Below are 20653 nucleotides of genomic sequence, written 5' to 3'. Positions count from 1 at the left end.
GCAGTGGACTACTGGAAGAGCCTCTCCACTAGTCGCTTTGTTCCCTTTTGCTCAGAAACGCCCCCCTCCCTGTACCAGAATCACGCAAATACACAGACAATGAAACAAACAAATAAATACATAAATACACAGATAAATTAATGAATCATAAATATAGAATAAATACAAATAAATAGAAAAATAAATAGTTTCAAAAATAGATAAGGAAACAAACCGTTAAACCAACACGTTTATACTCTAAGCTTTTGTTCGGTTTCTTTTGCCGCGGTAGTTAACTAAAAGTTAATCCAATTTTTTTTCTCCACAAGCAACATGACAACAATTGAACAGTTTCCTCACAAGTTTTTCTAAGTAACTGAACCACCACTTCATAATAAATTGTCATATGAAAAAGACAAGCTCAAACGAACAAAAGAACAGTGACAACTCAGATAGTACAGTAGATATTGTAAAACAAATGTAGACTATATATATATTTATATATATCATCTATTTGTACACAGCAAATAAAGACACAGTTGTCATAGATCCTTTTTAAGGAAACAAATATCTAGACTAACGGAACTAGCTAATCATCATTAAGTTTTGACAAACGTTTCACGCTCAGCAAGTAACCTAAAAGTCAGCAAACCAACAAAAAAAAAAAAACCCCAAAAACAAATAAAAAATTTGTTCAGTGATTCTTACAAGGCCCGATTTAGTCAAATCTGATTATTCAGTAAAGAAATAGTCTCACCAGATTTCTGGGCCAACATTAAACAAATATTAAACAAAGAACAGCAGCTCAATTCAATGCCAACATCAAAGTAGTTTTTTTTCTTTAAACAACACATAGAACAACAAACTTGGATATTTAAGATATGTGAATAATGTAGTATAGCACCTACTGTTGATCGCTAAAAGGAAGTTCTTCTCAAATGTAAGAGCGAAGAAAATGATATAGATAATGTATAGTATGCTTCTAAATGGATAGATGTGTATATATCTATTTACTGAGATCCCATATCGACTGATGACAAAAACAGGAAAACAAGCGGACAAAGGGTCTTCTTGCTTTGGGCTCTGGACTGTGAGGATGGTTAGGCCTCGGAAAGACCCCTCTCCCTTCCCTTTTGGGTATCGCTGAATAATTATGCACTAGTACATGTGTGAAAAATTACCAAAATCACCTGCCTCAGATTGCATCCTTTGTTCACAAAACCTTCCATCTACAAAATCGCTACCAACTTGGATTCCCCAAAAAACAACCTCCGATCCTATAAAGTACCACGGCAGAACGACAAGACAAGGTGGTGCCCCCTCCCACCCGCCCCGGCCCCCCCTAGTTAGCCAGTCAAAATATTTTTCTCTTTTTTTCAAATCCAGATTCTTGTAAAAATTCTTCAATAATTATTATTTTAATTATCATTTATAAAAATAGATCTTTCTATTTATTTTTATCTTTTTCTAAACGTGTTTTTTTTTTTTTCCAAGCAAAGAGATCTTCTCTTTGGCAACAGTGTTATTTTTTTTCTTAAATTACTGAACGTGTCATCAGCAAAGCTAACCCATCCCCTCCCTTGCCCCATCTCCCTGAACCCCAAGTGAGGAAAGACATTATGTTTTGTTTGCGATACAAAACAAAAACAATGTTAGAAATTCATTTTTTTTCTACATCAGAGTTACCGGGATCCCGTGGAATCCCGTTTGTAATCGGTAAGGGGACGCTTTGAAATACACGCTAAAAATGAATGAATGGTTCACCAATTTAAAAAAGAGCCGCCTCCCGTTTACTAGACGGGGAGGTATATAATACTACCGACAGTGGATCCGGATTTACAAAAGAAAAACAAATCCTGAATCAAGACAGAGAAAAGGCTCCAATCGAAAGAGGACGTTCTCTTCTCTGAAATAAGGGGATACAGGGATTTGCTACTGTTTTACACAGAAGAGAAAAAACATTATAACAACCACAAGAAACGGAAAGAATATACAACAAAGAGAAGCCTGCATTATCGCAGGAGCTTCCCAAAACTCGTGAACGTTTTCATCATTTCATTTTTGTAATACTTAGGCAACGTTGGCTTATAGGTCCAAAGTTATAATATAAGCCATTTCTAGTTCAATTTGCTTGATGGTTTGTTGGTTGCTTTATGTTCCGGTTGGAGTTTGCTGTGTTGGATGGCTGTAGTAGGGTGGTAGTGGTAGTGACTGAAGGGGCTAAGGGATGGGTGGAGGTGGGGGTAGGGGGGGTTGGGGGCAATTTTGGAGCAGACAAAGTCGCGGGGCAACTGCTTCTACCTGGTAAAGTTCAGGACTTGTGTGTCTTGTTAGTCTTGAAGGAGACTTGCAAGACGCGGTCGCCCAACCTGTAGCCGTTGAGACTGGCGATGGCCATTGCCGCCTCGTCGTAATTTGTCATGGTGACGAAGCCGAAGCCTTTGCACTTGTTGGTGTTGAAGTCACGGATCACCTTGACGTTGTTGACTGCGCCGAACGGCCCAAACAGCTGCCAGAGCACGCTTTCGTCTGAATCTGGGGACAGGTTGTACACAAAGATGCACCAACCGGTGCCCGTGTGCCCGGGGATGTTCATGCCAACCAGGCTGGTCATGCTGTCAATAGTGATAGGTGAAAACCTGAGAGGAGAGGCACAGTTGGGAGGAAGAAGAGAAAACGGCAAGCGTTAACTGGGCAAGTTGAGGCACACAGAGAAACAGTGTCTGCATCTGCTGTACATGAAATCGCCCTAACCAGTGGAAAACAAAAAGGTCCTGCCATGATCCTCGCCTGAATCGCACGCTACTCTCTACAGCCAAATAGTCTGGTCAAGCCACTGATCTCAAAGCCAAACCACACCATATCAGATAAACATGCAAGTACTCCGTACGAACGTATGTGCAAATATGTCAGGGCAGTCTGCATTCGTTTGCTAAGCTGCCACTAAATCCTCCAAGAACTCTTTGGCTCTGAAAAGTCTCCTGTCTGGAATGATGACGGCGCTGTGTGCGCTACGCTGTATTTCTGCTGAAGGAGATGCAGATGAAGGTTTTCTCTTTGTGCCCCTGAGTGGCTCCTTTAGGTGTTAAATTGCAGGAAGTCGCTGAATTAAACTGTTGCTAGAAATTCATGAAAGATCATGCACCAGCCTGCTAAATCTGTTCTCATTCGCCTCATAATCTTCTCCTTTTTCTTGTGATGCAAGAGATTTGAATCCTCAGTTGACTTCACTTAATTGCCTTTCCGCTCAAAGGAAAGGGAGAGGAGAAAAAAAATACCCCCACCTTTAAATAAAAGGTAAATGAGATAAAAAGGTTCATTTCTTATGCCACCTCTCTTCAAGAAACGACTATAGGCATTATTGGGAGTGCTTTAATTGAGATTTCCGCTTTGCTGCAGCTGTCTCAGAGATGGCTGCTTTCTTAAGGAAAAGGAGGGAGGGAAGAGGGAGCAAACTAAATGGAAAATGGAAGCACTTTACAGCCCAGTGGCATTAAGGTACAAAGTGTATTCCTCCCCCTTCTCCCCTCCTGCAGAGCGTTCTGATCTGTTCTACTCCAGAGCTCGTGGCACTGATCGATAGCGTTGCTTGCTGCTCGGGGCCCAGAGCCTCCTGTTTCCAGTGACTATATGTGGTCAATCACTACGACCTTCCTGCATGACTTTGGTCATACAGAGTTTGCTTGCGGTTGTTTCGGATGCTAATACTTGCCTCAGGTTAGCAAGATCATCAACCGTAAGGAGCTCTTTGCAGCAATTACACTTTTGTGATTTAGATCAAATTAGTGTGTATAATTAAGATGACATGGACTCAAAGTTATAAATCTGCAATATTTTGATCTATTTTTTTTTTTAAAAATTACCTACCACCACAAGACTCTTGCAACAAGAAACTAGGTTATAATAGACACCAAATCATGTGGCCTCCCTTTCTTGTTGAGAGGATCCTTTAGGATGAATCGTAAAAGGCCTCACTGTCTGACATGCTCAGCCACACTCAGGCCTCTCTTATGTTTAAAACAACTTCATGCCAATTGTAAATTTAAGCTGGACAACGTCAGGTTTCTGGCTAAATGAAGGCTAGCTTACACTGGATTTGTGAAGGTGGAAATGAGTGTGCCTGTATGTATGTGTGCGTATGGGTGTAAGCGTGTATGCAAGCATACCCACCAGAGTGGGACCGAGCACTAACCAATGTTACAGACCAGACCACGGGTTGCATAGCAACTGTGTAGCTGACCAGATATCTATTCTGTCCTTTCTAAAGCTAAACCATTTCCAGCTCTTAACACTTTCCTTCTCTTTCCTTTCAAATAATAGCCCCAGATCACTGAAAAACACTTGCAACTTGATGACATGCTTTGCAATCAGGACCGCTAAATCAGACACCTATTTTCACCTTTTAATAAAATGATGTAAAGACTCGGGTTGAGGGTAAAGTGCTTACTGGAGAGCGTTAAACCTTTGAATGTCATATTGCATCACTATGAGAGTTATTCTGCAAAAACATGATCTTGTTTGACAAAATTACAGGTTTTTAGAGGAACTTGCAAAGAGAAAATATCTCTCGAGCTAAACCTTGGGTTCTGTTTGAGTTTCTAAGCTGACTGACTGATGATGCCCCCTGTGCTTGCAACATGCAAGGTGCCACCGTCAGCACATGGAACATCTATCACCACAGTGGCTGCTGCTCTGGGTTATGTAACACCTATGCTGGTGAGAAAGCAAAATGAAACATGGAGGCGAAGGAAAGGAGTTTGAGCAGAGCAGTGCCGAGCAAAGCTGGAACTGTCTGCAGTGAAACAGCATTTCCTGTTTCCAGCAGGGATCCAGGTTCATCTAGCCTTATCAGAAGTCCTAGCTAAACTTTTCTTGAATTCTATTAGCACTACCAAGAATGTGTGCAAAATTTTCATTTTGTCATAGGTTGTATCTGACTGAGAAAATGTTTGATTCTAACATACATTCACAGTGACAAATTTAAAATTTGACCCTAAAGGGAGACCAAGCTCTAGATTTATGGCGACAAGGCAGGAGAACCTGAATCCAGTAGAAATAAAACCAACACACCTAGAAATGAGAAGTTTTACACCAGAGAACAAAATCTGTTGAAACAACCCAAAACAATCCAAACAACACCAGCACTTTCATAATCAAAACAAAGCAAATTCATCACCACTGAAAACAAGGCTGATTGGGTTTTTTTTTTTTTTTACACTTTGAGTGGTTGGGAAGGTTTTAAAGCCAACTGAAGCTGACGGGGGAAAAACATACAAACAAATCAAAGAACCAAGAATGCAGTTGACCTTGAACGAATTTGCAAATGCAAAGTGATTGCAAAAATGCAAGGAAAAAAATAATAAAAAATAAATAATAAAAACAAACAGGAAAAAAGGATATTGAAAAATCACTGAGTCAACATGGACATCTGGCATTGGGTGAAGTTTTTAATTACCTCTTTACGCCATAGGCCATATTAAGCAAATTGTCCAGCCTGTAAAGAGAAGGAGGGTTCTGGGGTTAATGGTGGGCAGATGGTCGACTCACTCAATGGAACTAATGTTAAGTCCCTGCAGGAACTGCATGGCCCTCCTCACTCAAGAACAAACAAACCCATCTATAGTTGGTCCATTACACTGAGGAGCCCCACCAGAAAATGCTATCATCAGTTAATCAGTGAATCTACAGTACAATCAGTATGCTCTGCACTCGCTCAGTCGCCCACTGAGCTTCTTCGTAGGCCTCATCGTAGCCCTGCAATCGGGCACGTTAATATTACTGTAGGTGCGACCATTTAATTCTTACACAGCAGTTGACTGGTCACAGTTCAGGATTACAGTTGCACACATAACACTAAGGGCAGGCAGTGTGTTAGCACAGCATTGCTCTAGGCCATACTAGTATGATAGCCTAGCCGCAATGCTACGCAATTGCAAATCGTAATCTTGCATGTGGGTATCCATACAATTTATGACACCACATCGATGGTTTATTACGATGGAGGTAAATGAGAATTTATTTTCAGGTTCTACGCTCCTGAATTTGTGTTAACTCGATTAAGAGAACACTTGAGATGGCAGGAAATGATCAAGAGTTCTGTCAGTGTAATGGTTTGGCATTTGAACGATGGTGAGCGAGAGAGGTGACGATGATTAGTCGTGTTTCTATGCGATGGGAAAACACAAAAGCACAACTGAATGTTAAACTAGGCGTGAAATTGTGAATGCTGTCTTTGTGGCTGGGGTCAACCTGTTAAGTGCTAACAGGTCGGGTGGAATGGCAGCGTGTTAGTCAGAGGGTGTGCTCTGTCTAAAAGGGTTAGGTTTGGGGAGATGTTCTGCTTTCGTAATAATTTCAGCCTGCGAGCTACAGCCATTGCAGTCATCTGGGGTAAACTACTATTTGTGTGTTGTTTAAGAACCAGGCAGGCTTTGTGTGTCTGTGTGTGTCTGTCTGGGAGCTGGGCTTCGGAAACCTGTGGGCTGTATGAAACGTTGGCCCTCTTGGATGGATGCAGCCTGCTTAGTGACTCAATGACCTTCATTCCTCACTTGGGTCTGGCCTGTCTCATGTCTTATTAACTCCTCTGGCCTAATGGACAGGGGCGACGGCTTATTGAGCAACAGCTGGCCAGCGACGCCTCGTTCCTCTTGAAAACACTACAAACTCTCTGACTTTGACTCGACTGTCAGGGTTGTTTCTCCTTTTCTCTTGCTTCCTTGCAAAAACAGGAACTCACACAGGCACACAATCTTCTATGCGGTGCACATTTTAAAGAATGTTAAATTTCAATAATCTAGATTTCAAGGCAACGTTATCACTGCCTTGAAATATAGCCTATATATCACACACACATCCTGATTATTTAAGTATTTGTGCAGCCTTGTAGTAAATATCTTGCATATTAATAATAATAATCACAGTACTATTTGTATTAATCAGGTTAAATGAAATTTACTCTGCCTGTTAGAGATAACAGATTAGTAATCTTCTAATCAGGGACAATTTAACACCAGGATGCCAGGTAATTGTAGCTAATTCTCTTATAAATGAAAAACACTGCAACATTGTACTAACCTGTGTTCAAAAATATTAATTTCACAAATTAATTTCAAGACATAATCTTCTGAGGGAACTGCTCAATTTTGTAAATAAATTGATAATGTGGTGACCTACATTGAAACCCCTCATTGGAGGTAAATTACATAACCTTTTCACAGTTTACATAAACCTTCTGGGTAAATGATAGACCTGCTTATTGCTTGGCTTCACAGTGTGTCTGCACTGTAGCACTGTTCTCACTTAAAATTACCAAGCAGTCCAAAAGCAGCCCTAAAACAAAGAACAAAAGTGGAGAAAAGGATATACGGAATCATTAAAACAGTAATTAGCTCATTACGTGGGGAGGGAACGAGCAGCCTGCTTTGTGGGTAAATGAGTCAATTGGAGAGGATGCTCAGAGGAGAGGCGCTCCAGGCTCGGGAGCATGAAGACATCTGCTGGCCGATGGGCCGTTGGGCCACAACAAAACAACCTGCTGCTAACACACTCTCTCGCTCTCCTTTCTCTCAAACATGTACGAATCCACACTGATGCAAGCTCGCCACGCAAACACTCTGCCAGCTTTTCACGCTGCCTCTCCAAGCTGGATGCAAACAATAGGGCTTTTGTGCTGTCTGTCAATGCATGTTAATGGTGGAATGGGCGTTTTTGTCTTTTCCTTTTTAAAACAAAAATCTGTTCAATTAAAATTGGCTCCTGCCCTGGATATAATAAGGCTAATTTGCTAATTAGTACCATTAGTTAACGACAGAGGATCGGAAGCAAGCGGGGATCTAGGGCTTCGCGTATTGTGCTTGAGTCGATTATGTTTGCCGTCTTGGAGAGGGACCGTACGAGCACATTATACATTAGCTTGCGTTACGGCAGGCCCACATGATTTATTCACACAGGACAGATGTAATTATCGCTGCAGCAGGATTGTACTGTGCCAAGACGATTTATTAAAAACTTGGGTCTCCTAAACAACATTCTTACTATCTAAAACAACTTTAGCATCTATGGTGGATTTTATTTCCAGTACTCGTTGCTAGGTGCACATAAAATGTGTCTTAACTTCAAAAATAGTTGGAAGTAAGCAAAACAAGAGATCGGTTCTGAATAAATGCAGTTTTTCATCCTTAGTCCTTCTTAAATTTTGTTAAAAAATTGGAAACCACACATATCAACCCCATTTATAACTTTTAAGTGTTAAGGATTTTCGCAAAGGGCTCGGGAGCAGAGAGCAGGAACACAGGGACACGGTAAGGAAGTGTACTGTGGTTGTGAGTTGTGATGAGAAGCGACAGCTCTCCTGCAGAGCCTGTAAATTGGCTTGGCGTATCACAGACACACAGCCACGCTACATCGCTCAGGTGTCACACCAGGGAAGCTGCTCCAGAAGAAAAATACCTTCCAAGCTCTGACTTTGATGGAGAGTAAACAGCACGACCGGCTTAGTGTTATTGAAAGAGAGGAAATTGTGTAAGCACATATTCTGTCTTCAGTTCTAAAACATACTTGTTGGATAATATGATAGTGTGCTGTTTCTGTTTTCTTATTGGTTACTCAGGTGAAAGGTAACTTGAGCTTAAGGAGTACGCTCAAACTACCTCTAGGTGCCATAATATGATGATGTTTGGGTCTTTAATGACAGCATATGACTGGATAGGATGCCACACAGTGTACGAACTACTGTATATTAACTTGGTGTTAAGATTACTGACCTGGGCAAAAACATTTTTTAAAGACATGAAGATAACATTAATTTTGGGAAGCTGAAATGGGGTTAAAATTTAAATCCTGATATTCATTTTGTAATGATTTGTTTTAACTGGCCCTCTGCTGACTGGATTTAAGGCCTCAGTCTCTTGAATAATGTCAGCTTGTAATGCAGTCACAGACTCATGCAGTATTTATAGTATTTCATGTCTTTCATGTCTGGTAGGGGTGATAGCTTTCGGTCCAAAACAGTGGACAACATCGTGCAGAATGAGTGTAAAATTAAAGGACAATACCTAACAGTAAAAATGCATCTTTTTGTTTTGCAAAAATTATGAAAAAAAAAAGAAGATATTCCTAATATGTGTTTTTGCCCAGGCCTGAATATGCCTGGAAGCATCGACACGATGGCAGCATGATGAAATGAGGGGAAACATGTAGTTGTGAATGACAGAACCCCACAGTCTCTTATGAACAGTTCCTCTCTGATCTGGGTGGACCCACGCAGAGCTCTCGCTGACTTACGGACACCTGCACCAGGTGCAAGGCTCACACCTGTTGTTCAGAGGATGCTTTTGCCAAATGACTGTTCACAGGAGAGAAAGTGCAGCATTGTTGTAACACAGACACTGGGGTGACTCATGCTCTCTGAATATAAGTGTTACCATAGATATAGAAACACAGATATTGTGTTTGTGATTTGATGTGTGTCTGGGTAGTTCTCATGCTGGACCAGTCAGGATCTGCTAGTAAACAAACTATAGAAATGACTTAATTCTGAACCCGCTTTCATAAAATCTGCTTCGTTAAAGATGTGAGAAATTAAACATGATACTCGATACTGAATCGCATTCAACATGTCCAACTGTTACTCAAGCGTGTAAAGTAGAAAAGAATGAAGCTTATCAAAGACAGGAAACCTCTGACTCTTTCTCATCTTCTTCCACTTATTCAACTCAAGGTCGCAGGGAGCTAGAGCCAGTCCATCAGCTTAGTTCAGTTTTATTTATATAGTGAGAAATTCACAACAACAGTTGCCTCAAAGTGCTTTACATGGTAAAAACCCAGCAATATTCGAAACACTTTGTCTAACCCATGCATGTCGTTGGAATGTGGGAGGAAGCTAAAGGACCTGGAGACAGCATTCAAACTTTATTATTAATCTCTGCCCCTCTTCTACAGTGTGTTTTTTTTTGTCCTGTTTTCCACCCGCCACACCCAACTGGTCATGGAAGATGACCGCCCCTCCCTGAGCCTGGTTGTGTCGGAGGTTACATCCTGTTAAAAGGGAGTTTTTCATTCCCACTGTTGCCAGGTGCTTGCTCAAAGGGGGTCGGCTGATTTTTGGTGCATCCCCAGTAGGGATTTGACCCTCTGGCAACAGTGCTAACCACGGCATCACAATGCTATAGAGCCCAAGTGTTCACACTTCTTTAGCATATATGTTACTGCAACAACATACTCATATTCTATTCTAATTTAAGATTAACAATATCTGCAGTATGGTTTGTTTAATGGTAACTGTCCAGCCTGTGGACATGGAGGAAGTGACTTGATGTACTTATCATGACTTAAGTGTGTAGAACAAAAAAATACCTTCCTACTTCATTAATAAAACAATTAAAGAAATAAAAATTTTAAAAACAGAGCAGAGCAGTCGGCCTTATAGCACTCGCAAAAGCTGAGCAGACTGATATGAATAAGAGTATCTGGAAAGTTAATTTTTGCTCGCTGCATGGCAAACTGAATTTCACGAAATGAAATTCATGCCCTTTCAGACATGTCAAACCACAAATATGACACCTAAATTTCTAAATGTAGGGTAACACCTGATCCAGAGAGCACGAATGATTACAACACCTGATTGCATTGCAAACAATCATTTTGGCAAAAGGCTGGAGTCCTCGGACACACGGACATATAACGGCTACATAAAGCAATGGCCAATGAGGTATCTAACTTTGTATAATGATGGACACTTGGTGCGTGTTTTCCAAATCAGGCCTGTTGTTTGGAGTAGACATGTTTCCTAAATTGAATGCACTGAGTTTCACGTTGACCAAGAAAAATCTGTATGAAGTTTAAGACTGATAGCTGATCAGTAAACATTAAATCAAATTATTTTAGTTTCAGATTGTGCGATACACAAAGCATGGCTGTTTGTGAAGCTTTCTAGTAAATACTTTACTTGTTTTCCTTAATTTCTACATAAGCAGATGACATTCAACTTGAGATTCCTAACCTTGTGAGCAGATGGCCCAATCATGTTGTTGATTATCTTATGTCTACACTTTGTTTTCAATTTGCTACTTTAAAACATCTCTGAAAAAGAGCCTGGAAGGAGGAGGTGCCACTGGTTCTAGGAAGTATGTTTCAGTCTCTGAAATCCTGTTTTATTATTACTTTTTCTTTTAATGCATTTTTTGGTCAAATTAGATACAAAAGACTCTGCAACAAGATCATGATGCTGTTATGTTATAGCTATCACTTTAAATTAGCTTTCTTTCTAAGAAATTGAGCTTTTCATCACTTTATAGCAGATGCCCGCTGTCTCAGGCTTCCAATTGTTTCAAAAAATTTACCTGAAGTTTAACTGAAAGTGAATTAATTTGAGTTCATACAAGGTTGTAGATAACATCAAACTTGCGTTCTTATGTGGACACATTTGGATCCTTTTGGATTTTCATTAAAAAGGTCTTTTATAATGCAGCTGTTGCTCTTTTGTACTTTGGAGCATCTTGCGTCCGTCCTTAATAGCGCTCCAACAGTGACTCATGTAACATAATCACGTTAATTAAATGAGACTGGGAAATGGTCTGAGAAAGACTTTTACTTTTGGAACCAGGCGCACCCCAAATGGCTCATCACGCGATGTCTCTGACAAAAAAATCAGGCTGCTCATACTGGCTGTTCAAGGACAACCTACTGTCTGCAAGGCTGCTTTCAAAATTACTGAACAGTGGACCAGCCACTCCACTTCAACTGGAAATTTCCTGGGCTCGTCAAATTAATAGTAAAGATTTAATACTGGGTCAGCGCCAAAGGTTTGGAAACTCTGCATTAGACACATCACATATAGAGATATAAGTAACGATTGTGTCTAAACTGCCTAAAAGCCTCCCCTCCCCACCTTCTCCTCTGTCGTCCTCCTGCCCCTGTACTCACCTGAACCTCTGAGCCTGGTGGTGAAGGGGGCCAGGGTATCGGCGATTAGGTGACTGGTAGAGTTGTGACAGAAGAGCTTGGCTGGTCTTCTGGCTGGGGTTGTTGGCGAATTTGACCGTTATAGGCTCGGCAGCGCCCGATGGCTTCTGGCCATTCAGGCCCTTGATGGCCTCCTCAGCCTCTATCCTCTTATCAAAGCGGATAAAGCCAACACCTCTGGAGCCACCTGCGGGGCCAGCAGATCAGAAACAAACAGGGGCCCCTTTTACTTTACAGGTATCAGACAAAGGTTTACTGTCTATATATTTAAAAGATGTCTGTGCTGCTGAGTAGCACTCTTACTTTTGCACATGATAAGTACTCCTATTTAAAGATCCCACACAAATAAACAATGACATCATGCTCCACAGTGTAAAAGAGGCAAAAAAAGTAATAAATTGTAAAGTATTTTTAATGCAAATGGCTTTGTACTCTAACAGTAACACAAATACAGGCATACCCACACATACACACCAGCTACACACACTGTGGCACTGACCCAGAGTGTGTTTAAAGCCACAAAGTCACGTCTTTTCTTACGCTCATTCCAGTCGCAGTCACCCCTGCACGCCCTCCTCATGCACCGCTCTCCGTGACATTTGAGCTGTTTCCGTGGCGATATTTTTGACTGTCACCTGAGAGGAACATTTAGGGAAGCTCCCCTGGTGGGTCCTTTACTGGTGCATTGTGCGTATTAAGAAGTGTGCATCTCTATACGTGTGCATGTACATGCGTATATGTGTACATATGTGTATCTATTAACGGATGCTGTGCCTTGTTTTAATGAGGCTGCCTGCATGGCCCAGAGGATGCTCGCGCAGTGACAGCAGCACTCTGCCGAAGAGACTATTTACATAATACTGTGTGCACACAGGCATGTCTATGTGACTGAGGCTGAATAAAAGAGAGGAAGTAAGGAAGAGGGGAATGTTGTGTATGAGCATCATTGTGTGCAGTCTCTCTCACACACTTAAAAGGCACTCCTTATTGTTATTCCACATTTTGTTCATGCCAGCCCGCTACTTCCTGTTGGCTCGTCTCATGGTACTCGCTCCCCTGAATTCTCATTCTGTTAAGCACCTTGACCATCTCACTCCTTTTGTTCTTTTCTTTTCTCCAAAGACGAGCACCAGAAGGTTATTTACTTTCCAGCCAAGCAGAAAGATAAAAACGCTCTACGAAAGCAAACCATTCATTAAAAATTACTTATCTTCTAATAAGGTGAAATCCAGTTTAAACATTTAAACCAATACATAAATGTGACTGTACTCTGGATTTACAGCATTGTGCTTTTCCCTCTCTCTCTCTCTCTGTCTCTTTCTCTATTTTTATTTTTATTTTTCTTCAGGTAACTGATTTGCATATTCTCTGCAATTTTCTTGCCTCTTTCAAATACCGCGCTGGAAGTATTTTCTTAACTGTCACCACAACAAAAGGAGCTCAATTACTGCAAACTGTGGTGATCAGTGTCCTTTTGCAGCAGCAGAAACATGACTTGTGAAAGAATGGCAATATAAAAATAATTTTCAAAACTAATTTGCTCTCTGTAGTCTAACATAATTTGTTTACTTTTTCTGAAAAGTTTTTTTTAAACTATATAAGCAACAACTTTCTGACTTTAGAACTTATACACAAAGAAACCTCTTACCTCAGAGTCTTTACCGAATAAAAAGCACTGCGAGGCTCAGATTTGAACCACAGCATTTTCTTTATGTCTGGTGGTTGAACTCATTAACTCTTACTTCATAAAAATGTTTTTTTAAATTCTCATTTTTTAACCTTTCTACCTCCCTCTCCCCAGACAGCCTTTCACAAATTCTCTTCCCTTATTTCCATTTGTGCCAACTCTGTACCTGCACATTTTAATTAGCTTGATAGAAGCAGGAAAACAAGCAATTCTAATGGGATGTACATAGTGTAAACAACAGCCTCTGTTGTTCCTACAGCTTTCTTTGCATATTACAGTTGTTTTCATGCATATGTTGTGTGAAAAGTGGGGAACAGTGCGTTTGTTTCTGAGGTATAGTAAATAACAGTTTTTCGCTAATGGACGCTGCGCATTTAAATATCCCCAATGCCTTAGTTTACTTTGATAACTGCAATAACCCTACTTTTCTATAAGGCGCTTGGCAACTCCGAGAGCCTTGCTCAAGGGCACCTCAGCGGTAGTTAAGAAAGACGAGAGCACTGCTCATTCACTTCCTCCACTGAGATGAGTGCAGAAGAGAGGACTCTATTCGTCCTTTAATCCTCACACTTGTTTGGCCTTGAGCTCCTTCTAAGCCGGTTCTTGCTGGAGGGCCTCCAGACAAACGCTTGGCATACAGATGAAGGCCCGACACAAACACACAAACACCCATTCACGTGTGCACGCACATACTTATGTGATGACTTGAAGAGGTGCTATTAAGAATGAAGTGCGGAAAGAGGACTGGAGGTGTCCATGACCATTTTCGATGGAGCGTGACCAAACCGCAGTGTTTATATGAGAGCGAGACAGAGAAAAGATTTGTGTGTGTGTGTGTGTGTGTGTGTATTCTGTTTGTTTTATGTATGCACCAGCTTCTCTTGTCCTTGAGGTTGCACAGTAGCATTGTAAGTAGGTGAGAAAGGTTGGTTGGCAGGAAACCTCATCACCCATAATTCTACTGAGCAAAATGTGTGCACATGCTGTACTTGTGCCTGTTGGCTCTGTTCAGTCAAGAATGCTCACAGATCATGTAATGAAACAGAATGAATGGGTTTTGCGACATTCACAGCAAAAATATTGACAAGCCTTAAAATTTAGAGTTCTCATAATTCCTCAGTGCGTCTAATAGTGAAAGTACTGCCGTGTCACGAAGTTCACCCAACATCCCATTGGGGTGTCAATATGTGAAATGCGTTCTGAATCCAATTACTGTTGCAGTGAGACAGCCTTCACTTCAACATCTGTTAGATCTCCACCGCCTCGTGAAATGATAAAGATTACATTTCTCTGATTTCCTTATTTCAGAAAATTTAATTAAAAAATACCCAAAGTCTCTCGTAGCTTTCAACCTTCCCACCCCGACTGTGACACAGAGCCCCAAGCCCATTTCTTCCAGGGTTTGCGTCACAAATATCTAATAAAGCACTGAGCATTTTCCTAAAACAGCAGAGCTCTGCAGTTTTTAGAAAGTGTTACTAAACGAGGACTAAAAGATTGTAATTGTTGGGGATTATATTCAGCAATTGATTAATACATGCTGGAAAGCTAGTTAGTACTTACTGCAGCAGTATGGCACATTTAGGATTTGGTCAAAATAAAATACAATGCCCGTGTTTATGATAGGAAAGAAAGACGATCCAATCAAATAGCACGGATCGTTAAAATGTTAACTTTTGTGGAGAATACTGGCGAACAAGCTGCAGATAATACGTAGCAGCATTGCTTCTTTACCGGTTTTGCTCCTTGGTGAAAATTGGAAGAATATAACGAGCCTTGAAAAACAATGCAGGTATTTTTAAGAAAGATAAAAACAGCTTCTTAAATCCATGCACCTGTTCTGTTTTTACCACTCTGTCATGCCTTATTAATGTAATAAACCTTGAGAAAGGTTTATTTGTCTCCGGTTAAACAGAGTAACAAAAACAAACTCGCAATCTATGAAGCAAGCTGCCAGTCTACGAAGTCCAACCTAATGACTGTCCTTTCAACCAGCCCCAGAAGCCTAGGCCTACTTATCACCCACCAGCCAGCCATACAGGCAACATTAGAGCACAATGTACTTACTAAGGTATACCAATCGGTCTTTCTCACTCTCTCTCACCTCTTACTCTCTTTTTTTGCTCTCCCTCTCCTCCACAGTAATCAACAGAGGCTTATGTAACTCTCTCTACCTGTGCTTATCTCTCTCTAACACACACCGACAGGCACATTGGCTGCCTTACTAATAACACGCTGCCTCAGTCCGGGGAGGGGGAAACAGAAGGAGTGAGGATGGGGGATGAGAAGCGAGCGCTTGGCGTGGGGATGGGCAAGACCGGAATGAAAAGGAGAAAGGGAAAGAGGGGGGGATGAGAAGTAAGGAAGGAAAGGACAAAAGGAGAAAAGGTAATAGAGGAGAATGTTAGGAGGTGACAGAAAAAGGATGATGATGAAAGGAAACAGTGCTATTCTTGCTTGCTCCTTCCCAAACAAAGCCGCTCTTTCTCTAAAACCCACTATCATTTCCCCAAACACTGACTGACTGACAGAGAGAAATGACTGCTCCTCTGAGGGACCAGAAAAAAGTGAGGTGAGAAACCTGGCTGCTGGATAATGAAACACACACACACACACACATACAGAATTTCTCTCTCTTTCTCTAGCTCTCTGTCTCTCACACACATCCATCTAGCACAATGTATTCTTGTAAGCAGGCCCACTCTGGCAGATGCATGCACCAGTGCTCGCATGCATACGCATCTTGTTGTTTTCCGGTGTTCTGTTTTCCCATCTCCCCTCCTTTTATTTTTATTTGACGTACAATTGTGTGCCAAGAGTATCAAATTATTAGACTTGCCTTTCCAAGAGATTTTTAATATGGCAGAGACAGAAAGAAACTTCCTACTGGCTTCTAATTAGAGGCAGGAAAAAAAATGCAATGTCCTTGTTTTAAGTAGCATTAGTTTGCCTGGGTACAGATGGCATTTAAAAAAGCAGTGAGAAGAGAGGCTCAGAGACTTTGAAGAGTGGAGGTGCCCTGTGCTTTGGCCTCTGTCAGAGCAGAGCTCCAACCATCTGTCTGGTGTGTGCGTACGCATGTATTGATGTGCATATCTATATGTGGTTTTGTGTGCGTGTGTCGACTATCACAGAGATGGAACGCACTCGAAAGATTACAGGAAAAACAAACTCGAGGCAGAGAGATGTGAGATGATAGCGTGAGTCAAGGCTGCAGTCATCCCATCTACAGGAAGCAGCTCTCTGCTCATATCACCTTGACCGTTCTGTTCTCTGCTATTGGACAGACAGAGAACAGGGAATCAGTGTGGTGTCAGTCTGTAGAGGAACATTCATTATTCAAGTCAGTAGAGGAGAGAACATACTAACTGTGCAGAGAAAGGGCAGTTCCTTTGAGGAAAAAAGGTATTGTTGTAATGCACAAGTACTATATTTACTTGTGCATTACAACAGGTGTGAGAAGAACGGATAAAAAATGGGAACTAAGCAGTCGTCCTCCTCGCAAATGAGGCACTGACTGGAAAGACAAGCAAAGCCGAAGCTGAAGTTTAGGCTGTAACTACAAACTACAGAATAAAGCTGAAGACCACAAATTAATATTTACATTTAAATCAAGACCAAAATTACAAGTTCAATCTAACTGCAGAGATGACGCCAGTGTAAAGCAAGTTTGTACTCTAGGTTACTTGATGGCTTTTATCACTCCCCACATCAACAACAGCTCTAAAAGCTTTTCTCCAGTTGACTAAATGCTTACAGCGATCTAATGGCAGCAGGGGAAATATATTATGTGTTCGGTCTGCAGCTTCTAAATAGAAATGGGCTGCGCTAAAGCGTTTTAAGCATATGCACCGCGAGTACTGTGTTTATATCATGAGCAACCAACTCCAGACTGCTGCAGAGTAATTCCACGCATCACGTCTATGCATCTGAAAACATAAAAACGTTCGGTTATGACCTTCTGGGAGCGCATTTTCAAAACGGTTGAGCCCGTCTGATCACAAATTGTGAGACAATAAAAATTAAATCTTTCTTGTTTCTCTTGTTGTTGGTTTTTTCTCTCTTTTTCTGATCTAAAAATGTCACCTTACAGGGGGCAACAACTGCACTCTTTCTGGCTTCCTTTCCAAAGTCACCGGCAAAAAGGGTGTTTCAGGTAAAACTAAAATAGCTCTGATTAAAATATAATTTTGGCTAAACAGGTCCTGTTCTGTGCAGCATTATGCACACTGAACGTGGTCAGACTTTTAATACCTCCATAAACCTAATTTCAACTCTAGCATTGCATATTTGTGATGCTGCCTGTCGAAAAAAGCTTTTATACATTCTCAGTTTAATGCTTCTTTTTGCTGCCTATCATGCAACTTTCACTAAATATTACATATAATTTCATTGTGCGTGCAAGATGCACCTATTAGTATCACAGGCAATCCCCATCACGAGTTATATGACAGAATTAATGCTTGCTACTTGTTACCATGGGAATCTTTTCTCCATTACCTCCTTCCATCCCACACAAAGGGAAATGTGGCATCAGCCTTTTTACAGTCGGTCCTTACACACAAAGAGCAGCAATTTAGTTTCACATTAGGGCTGTCATTTGAAAAAGCTGTGTCTCCGGATCAATTGTATTTGCAGTCATTGATCAGGTAAGCATTGACCTCTGTGTGCATATGAGATGAAGACCTAAGAATAGCCAGCTATTGAACCAAAGAGGTCTCCGATATTGCATGTGTTTCAGATTGGTGTGTTTGAGGCTAGCTCAAATCAGCTGTCAGAACATAAAATCACGGCCTGACCGCCTTCCCCGAAGGTTAGACAGAAAGGCGGGAGGGGGAATCTGGCGCTATGCGGGCTGATAAAGAGACAATATGCTTATCCATTCAGAAGAAATCGATAGACAGAGGAAGGGGGATGGTGAGGGAGAGATGGAGAGATACCCTTGTTGAGTCAATGTTGCGTTCGCGCCCTGAGTCTTTGGGGCAATTTGCCAGTTTTGGTGAATTTTGCTTCAGCCATCTCTGTCCACGAATGATGCTAACAGTGATAAAGTTCCTTCATGTCTTCAAGAACAGAAGAGTGACTGCAGGGTGCATCCTGTTGATGAGGAGGGTCATTTACAGAACAGACTTCATGTTCCCAATTTAGCCGAGCAGGAGCTGGAGATCATCAGCCCATCTGCCGATGGTCACTGCAGAACATTCGTTACTTCAGCAGCTCTATGCAGCATCTCTCTGATTTGCTCCTGTATAAAACCTATGCAGTTTACATCAGCAGGGTAAGGGTGTGTTTCAAATCCATCCCCGGTTTAGCAGAAAGAGTGAATCACTGAGTGAATTGAATTTTAGAAAAACGCTGATGATTCACTGTCGACCTGCACCGAGACTTCAAGGTGCTGCACTGTAACGACGCTCTATCAATATGCCCCTAAAGCCAGGAAGACTAAAGTTTTGAGGACTTTTTTTTGAGGTGTCACCGTGACACAACCGACATCAGGACATCCTGCGGCTGGCTAACAGGACAGCGATCCACTCATTGAACCAAAAAGCAGTCTGACACCAAGCACAAATCTCTATCCCTCTCGCTCCTTCGCTGCCTTTCTGAGTCTCTCCTCTTTCTTGTTCTGTACTTACATTTTGGCAGTCACAGGAGAGTTTTAATTTGCAGCCCATTTCTCTCTTTAATGGCAGTGAGTGTGTGGGTGGGTGTATGCGTATGCCTGTACAGTAACAGAGAGAAGAAAAAGATGAGTCAATGATGCCAGCATACTAGTCTCAGGGCCCTTCTAAAGTCCTCCATGTTTTTAATCACCAGCAACTCTAACATCTAATTAATCATTAACATTTCTCCTGCTGATCCTTAACCCTCTGGGGCCACCTTGAAGAACATCTCTCTCACACATAATCTTTGTGTCTGTGTGTGCATATATAGTACGTGTCTATTTCAATTGTGAGGCAGGTGGCCAGGGCAGTAGTTAGGATAGCAATTATTGTAAGTGAGGGTGTTCACAGACTAAAAAAACCCCACCTCCTGCTCTCTGTGTGTGCTGACCAATATAACTTTTACACGAGTGCATGTGAGGATTGTTTTCCCAGTCTTCATTTACTGTACTATATTCATCTTGTACACGATGCGGATAAACACAGCTTGTTTGCCTTAAATTGTCCGATTAGCTCTGATATTCTTTTCCAGACGAGTGATGTCAGCGTCGCCTTCTGTCAAACGCAACAGCCAGTTTTCCAGGCATCATTAAAAAAAGATTCAGTCTGGGGTCTAATTAGATTTTTTCATCCAAAGTGTGAAAAAAGGGACTGTGTGCAGGAGAGAGGAATGGGATATTCCTCAAACTACTGTACTGAACAAACATGCAAAAAAAGAACGAACTTTACAGGACATAATAAAACATCGAGATCTCATCAGGACTTAGAGACTTAAGCAAATACAACCTCAGCTGAACAAAAACACATGACATATTACACCGTGTCATTAATTGCTGAACAAAAATGCAGAAGAAGTACGCAGCATGGTTCAAGTTTTAAAATCCTTCTCTGTATGACCTTCTCAGTCTCTCACATTGTTGTTGAGAACTTATTTGCAGGCATTTGTTCATGCACAGCTCTCTTAAAGTCCCGCCACAGCATTTCAATCAGGCTGGGACCTAGTGCAGGTCTCACTAGGTGAGACCTGCGCCACTGGCACACCTTGATTCTTTTTTCTGGTGCAGATTTGCTTTTGTTTTGGGGATCACTGCCCTGTTGCATTACTCAATTTTGGCTGAGCTTTAGCTGTTAGAATGATGGCCTCACATTTGACTCTAGAATACTTTGTATACAGAGGAATACACAGTCAGCGACTGCAAAACAAGCCCAAATCATTCCCCCTTTGAGCTAATTATTATGGCCAAACATCTCCATGTTGGTCTTGTCTGTCTGAAGCACATCGTTCCAGTCTTTAGAGAGGAGATGCTTTCTCCCGCCAACAACTTCAAACAACCCATACTTGTTCAGTCTTTTCAAATTTCAC

General features: G+C 41.4%; 1 protein-coding gene across 10 annotated transcripts in view; it reads right to left on the bottom strand.

Moving 5' to 3' along the window:
• Window positions 1-1417: 1417 nt before the first annotated feature.
• Window positions 1418-20653, bottom strand: part of elavl4 (ELAV like neuron-specific RNA binding protein 4) — a 73713-nt gene continuing 54477 nt past the window's right edge. For 2 of the 10 annotated variants that reach the window (XM_040052992.1, XM_040052993.1), the window contains exons 8-10: window positions 11905-12139; window positions 5435-5473; window positions 1419-2618 (exon numbers count right to left, since the gene is read on the bottom strand). In XM_040052992.1, coding sequence (XP_039908926.1) covers window positions 2291-2618; window positions 5435-5473; window positions 11905-12139 — 602 coding nt within the window. In that variant the 3' untranslated portion in view covers window positions 1419-2290. Of the gene's footprint in view, window positions 2619-5434; window positions 5474-11904; window positions 12140-20653 lie in introns of all 10 variants that reach the window. The other 8 variants (XM_040053001.1, XM_040053003.1, XM_040052994.1 and 5 more) reach the window with 7 other exon arrangements.

Source organism: Simochromis diagramma, unplaced genomic scaffold (assembly GCF_900408965.1).
Source record: "Simochromis diagramma unplaced genomic scaffold, fSimDia1.1 OVJJ01000419.1, whole genome shotgun sequence".
Lineage (NCBI taxonomy): Eukaryota > Metazoa > Chordata > Actinopteri > Cichliformes > Cichlidae > Simochromis > Simochromis diagramma.
The sequence above is the reverse complement of the archived record's forward strand: the minus strand, read 5'-3'. Positions and strand labels throughout refer to the sequence as shown.